This window comes from Poecile atricapillus, chromosome 7 (assembly GCF_030490865.1).
Source record: "Poecile atricapillus isolate bPoeAtr1 chromosome 7, bPoeAtr1.hap1, whole genome shotgun sequence".
NCBI lineage: Eukaryota > Metazoa > Chordata > Aves > Passeriformes > Paridae > Poecile > Poecile atricapillus.
In genome coordinates this window covers 4,418,868-4,424,867 of record NC_081255.1, presented here as the reverse complement: position 1 = coordinate 4,424,867, position 6,000 = coordinate 4,418,868, and the positions used below count along the sequence as shown (strand labels likewise).

The window sequence follows — 6,000 nt, the reverse complement described above, 5'->3', positions numbered from 1 at the left end:
AAAATACTGTACACAGAAAGCAGAAGAACCTGCATTAAAGGGAGGGAAAATGAGAAACAAAGGATTACATTTCTAGGTATGGGAAAACTACGTGTGGTTGGTGTCACATTGTGTGTCAGAAGAGGGTTTTTCCTGCACTATTATTCTCCTTCCACATTATTTTAAATAATGTCTAAGGAACTCTCCTGCTTTATAAGGAATCCAAGATTAAAGGCAGCAAAGACTCATCCTTTGCACTGTCAGTCTTGTGAGCTGCCCCACACCATCAAGCTGCTCCACATCTCTTCACAGAAGAACTGAAAATAGCCCACAAATTATCATAATAAAACTGTCTGAAAACAGCAGGTGACAAATATAGTTTTATTTTGTATCATCTGGTAATACTGTGATAATATAAACTGTATAAAGCATGATAAAACTCTTCCATAAAACAGAGTAGGTACATATTATAAAATAAAAAATACAAATATTACATTACCAAAAGGAAAGATGACATTTAAAAGAAAATATTACAATAATATAATGGTACCATTTCCTTTCTGTATTCCAGAATTTATGAAAAATGTTTAAATTATGCAGCACTAAGATAAGTTACTTTTATTTTCTCTCTTGATGACTTTAAACATGTACTAACTAAAACAGAAATAAAACTTACTGATAATACAGGAAATGTTATTTAACCACAGAACTTTGCATGTAGACTTGGACCAACCTAGGCTGGTGGGAGGTGTCCCTGCCTATGGCAGTGGGTAGAACAAAATCAACTTTAAGGTCCCTTCCACCCCAACCATTCCACAATTCTTAGGTGCAGTGGCTGTTAAAAGAAATGCATTGTAATTATTTCCCTTTCCAGAGATTTACTGATTTTAGCAATTAATGTTTTCAGAGGTGCAGCTACATTCTCTGTGCATTTGTAGAGTTACAGCAATACTGGTTGAGATGGTACTAAAATAATCTCTATCTATGCACAGTCTTTCATTATTCAAAGCACTAAGAATATATTTTTTAAATAGCCCTTAAGGCTTCACATTCTTACCTGGGCACATTTTAGCAATCCCCAGTACACATTGCCACTGTCCCTTTGCAGAAATGTGTTGTTTTAATCATGTTCAAATGCAAAATCACTGTCAATTTATGAAGAAACATTCAGGTCAGAAATACACAAACTGACAATAATTTAACACATGGTTGCCAGCAGCTCAAGAGTTCAAGCAATGTAATTTTGAGAATTAAATAAGAAAAAGAAAATATCAGAGGTTTAGTTTTTGCTGAGCAGTACAGACATTCTCATATAGCAGTAAAGTAGATTCCAATTTTTTTTTTTCTAATTCCATCTTACCCTTAAAGCTATGCCCAGTTTACATCAATTAAAAATCAATTACCCCCCCAAAAAGAAATCAGTGTTTACAATTTTATAAGAAAACAAAAAGACACTGAACCCAGTGATCTCCAAGTAAGTCCACAGTTTTAAAAATTAGGATCTCAGCCTACTGAAATGTTTTTAGTTCTTAAAAAAAGCATTACAAACTGCTATTGGAACGTGAACATTCACAAGAAGACATGTTCAGGAGTGTTGCACAGCCCTGTGAGGAGCAGGGATGCTCCACTCAAGTCCTTTTGACTCCAGTTCCAAAGGCAGGAGCAGTTTCTGGGTGGGGCAGGGCCAGGCACAGCCTCTACGTGTGGTTGTTGTTGAGGTTGCTCTTGTTGAAGAACCTCCTGGCCTCCACACTGCTGAGGGACACAGAGCAGCGTGAGGGGTTCTGCTTCCTGTACTCGATGCTTTCCATCATCGCCTCCTTGATCACCTGCAGGGAACAACACAGCCAGCAGGAAAAATCACATTTGAACCAGTTTGCAATGGGCAGGAACAGCCCCTTCTCCCTCTAACAGCAGCTGCTCCCACTTTTAGCTCTGCTCCATCACTGAGCAAAGGGATTGATGAGTTTTAGTACAAATAGTATTTCTTGAGTGTATAAAACACTGATTTTAATGTGGTTAATAAAAATATGAGGGAGGCCACTAACAGTAAAGAAGTCACATGGAAATACACAGTATTTAAAAAACCCCAGTGAAACTCAGAAGAGTAAATCCAAGCACTAAGAAAATCCATATTTCAAGGATGTAGAAAGTAATTATTATGTTGAGAACAATTAAATCTTCACTTTTATTTCCTTTGTGCTGATGTAACAATTTTTCTTCACTATATTGATTAAAACCCACATATCTTTATCTGGGATGATAATTACATTTGTCACTCCACAGATGTTGGGATCATGATGTCATGTTTTGCCAACTATCAATTACAAATAACTATTACTGAGTTAGCTGATAAAGAAATTTCCTTCAGAGAAAACTTGTACTGTCCTTTTTGTCCAATTAGACAAAATACCCAAGTATAAAATCCTGCACATCATGTTTACATCTTTAACAGTCCCCTTTGCTCAGTTAATCTTCAATGGCTTTGGATGGTAAAATGGCAAAACCAAGGCAAGAACCGAGAACCAAGAACTGAGAAAATCAGGCAAACACTGAGGCAAAACCCTGTACCTTCTGTAGGGCAGATTTAGGGCTTTACTTACATCACCCACTCATCTCCCTGTAACAATCCAGGCCCTTTAACCCCCCATACTTACATCCATGTTATTTAGGGTGTTAAACTCCATGAGGTCATGGAGCCTCTTGAAAGCCTCATTAGGATACTGGAAGTTGAAGGTAGAGAAAGGTGTATCTGGATCATCAAAAATATCAAAGTCTGCAAAATCCTTCTCTTCTTGTGTTTCTCTGGGAACGCCTGCACAGGACAAATACAAAAATTCCATCCAAATGCTAGGGCTGAGGATTTATTACCTTATTTTTAACGGTTCCTTTGAATTATTTCTCTAAGGACTGCAGACAAAGCTTGAGTTGTTTCAGAGGCAAAACATTCCTAGTACATAACCATCAAGTGATTCCAGAGGAACAGATGGATTCAGCATCAGGAATTGTGAGCTCACCTGGAGCTTTGTAATTCCTGAAGTTGATGTTGGCCAGCACAAAGTGGATGATGGTTGGACAGTCCTTCTCTGAGGAGGTGTCCTTTGGTTTGAAAACATAGCACTCTTTCATGCCCTCCCGGTCAAACACGTTGGGGTCTATCTTGGGGAAAGGAAGCTTGTTCATTTTGGCCCATTTTTCAGCCAGCAGGATTTCCTGGAAAGAGGAGAAAGACGCAGGTGCATAAAAGCTTCCACTGCAAAGTCAAGAGGTTTGCAGAGACAGGGATCATGTGGGCAGATTAATGTAATCCATAAATTATGAAGTCTCCAACACAGGAAGACATGGAGGAAGTCCAGAGGAGCCACCGGGATGATCAGAAGGGTGGAACAGCTCTGCTGGGAGGAAAGGCTGGGAGAGCTGGGATTGTTCAGCCTGGAGAGGTGAAGCTTTGGGGTGACCTCACTGTGGCCTTCCAGGGCCTGAAGGAGCCAACAGGAAACATGGAGAGAGACTATTTACAAGGGATGCAGTGACAGGACAAGGGGGGAATGGCTTCCCACTGGCAGAGGGCAGGGCTAGATGGGATATTGGGAAGAAATCCTTCCCTGTGAGGGTGGTGAGGCCCTGGTACAGGTTGACCAGAGAAGCTGTGGCTGCCCCATCCCTGGGAGTGTTCAAGGCCAGGTTGGACGGGGCTTGGAGCACCCTGGGCTAGTGGAAGGTGTCCCTGTCTATGGCAGGGGTGGGATGAGGTTAACATCCCTTCCAGACCAAACCATCCTGTAGTTCTCAGGACTAATCAAGTCCATCTCAGCACAGATGACCCAGCAAGACCAACTGAGCACCTCACTCACCCTGCCCAGGCTCTACCACCTTCCACATGAGTCACAGGAAGGAATGTGGTCTGCCCCAGAAACCTGGGGGTGAATTTACAGAGATGACAGTGAGGGAAAAACCATCCATAATTTTACTTTGCAAAGCAGTACCAGTGCTGTGGCAACCACTGAGAGCTCCTAAACACCAGGCCACACATTGTTGTACTCAGAGTCAATCCCATCACACAGCAGCCTCTCAAAGCACACTGTGTGAAGAGCTCTGGAAAACAGGCTTCTTTTTCCTCATGACAACTCAGTAAACAAGATAATTTGTAAATAATGACTCAAAAGCATGTAATGAGGGTGTGTGAGAGGGAGGAGAGGGAAGGTCAAACATCTTTAATCTTGGTTTTCAATGAAATAGGACCCTTCTTTGGACGACTGTTTTGGATACGCAAGAGATTAGGAGATAGTGGGTGTAAAATGGTAAACCAAGGCTCGAGTCATTGAGTTCAGCTGGCTGATTTCCCAATGGAGTAAAATATTAGAGTGCTACCATAGATACAGACCACTTCTAAAGTGGCATTTGCCCTTTGCAATGCACCAATGGGACAGAACTGATTCCTGTTCCTGTCCTCTGCCTCAGGAATATACCTGTGTCTGACTCAGCACACATCTACTTGTGCTCCGTAAACAATGAATGGACCATTCCCTCCAACAAAGGCTTCTGGAAAACCTGAGGCACCATCTAATTTTCCCACCATTTTTTATTGGGTTAAGAAATCTTTTGCCTTTTGAAAATGACAGTTTAGAGAAAAACCTTCAGGATGTCACTTGAGTGCTAATTAATCTCTCTGTGTTCCCCAAAACAACTCAGAAAATTGCAGCTGACAAAGACAGAATGCTAAGGGTAGTAAGGGTGACCATATACAGCCTTTTGCACAGACTCCACCTGTGGAACGTTAAAAAAGGGAGGAAAAAGATGTTTCAGAGGCAATAGCAGTGCTGTATCAGCAAATTTAGCTGCTGGAGCAAATACTTGAGAAAAAAAGGAGATATGTTTTTATGCAAATAGAATATTAAAGGAAAAAACAGACTCTGGGATTCAGTCATTTAAGTAAAAACAAAGGATCTCAAGCACTAGAAGTCTTCTCAGTGCTCTATTCTCTACAGTAGCTCCAAGAGACCCAGGGATTACAGGAATTTCTCCTTTTTATTCTCCTGTAATTTGGCTTTGCAGTTGGCAGCACTCATCTCAAACTCATTTTGCTACTGCTGTTATTTTCTAATGTTTTTCTGGGGGTTTTGTCACTCCATGGCAGGTGAAGGAAAATAATTTTCTGTTTGTTCTAACTGAAATTTATCTGTAAAGCAACAAGGAATGCCAGTTGTTTCTCAAACAGGAATGTTTCCTGAGTTCCCTTAAAAATTATTTTAAAAATCCATTTGGGTTTGAAATAAATAATGCTTCATTTTTGAGGATGGTAGAATCACTAACATTGGAAAAGACCTCCAAGATCACACAGATCCACCAAATCCTGCCATGCCCACTAAACCACAGCACAAAATGAGAACCTCACAGTAGTCTCTGAAGTGCTGTTTTTTCTGTAACTGTTTCCAAAATGATCCATGTTTGTTTCCAAAATGATCCATGTAAAGGCTTTGGGATCAGTTGGGGCTCTGTGACCTGCAGGTTGTACAGACTGACAGCTGTGCTTTCTGTACCTCTGCATCGCAGCCATGGCACTTGCTCCCTGTTTTCCTGTTGCTGTTTTGCTCTGGTCTGGATGGATTTAAGAGTCCCACTTAAACCAGTGCTGGGATTATCCTGGTGAGATGTAAATGAACAGTTAGCCCTGATTCCAAAAGGTTATTTATTTAGCAATCCTGAGATGATGCATTTCTGCAAGATGATGACATGAAAGCATCCATTTACATCACAGCACACAGAGGACAGCAGCTGGGCAGAGGGAGAGTACAGCAGGGAAAATGACTTAATTGTTTAATTCTGACAGAAAATAAAACTCTGCAATCAGTGCCAAAGCAAAACTTCCATAAAAACAACCAAGCTCCTGCTTCAAAGGATTTTCATTATCCCTCTTTGTGCCAGTTGCCTCATGGAAGGCATGTAAACAGGAACTGAGGCACAGGGCAATATTCTGCCTTGATGCGGAAAGAAATATTCCAAAGCTGTAGATACAATAGC

General features: G+C 40.9%; 1 protein-coding gene across 3 annotated transcripts in view; it reads right to left on the bottom strand.

Annotated features, from left to right (window-relative positions):
- Positions 1-348: 348 nt before the first annotated feature.
- Positions 349-6,000, bottom strand: part of PLA2G4A (phospholipase A2 group IVA) — a 71,247-nt gene continuing 65,595 nt past the window's right edge. For all 3 annotated transcript variants that reach the window (XM_058843295.1, XM_058843297.1, XM_058843296.1), the window contains exons 17-19: positions 2,997-3,192; positions 2,637-2,794; positions 349-1,808 (exon numbers count right to left, since the gene is read on the bottom strand). In XM_058843295.1, coding sequence (XP_058699278.1) covers positions 1,677-1,808; positions 2,637-2,794; positions 2,997-3,192 — 486 coding nt within the window. In that variant the 3' untranslated portion in view covers positions 349-1,676. The remainder of the gene's footprint in view (positions 1,809-2,636; positions 2,795-2,996; positions 3,193-6,000) is intronic.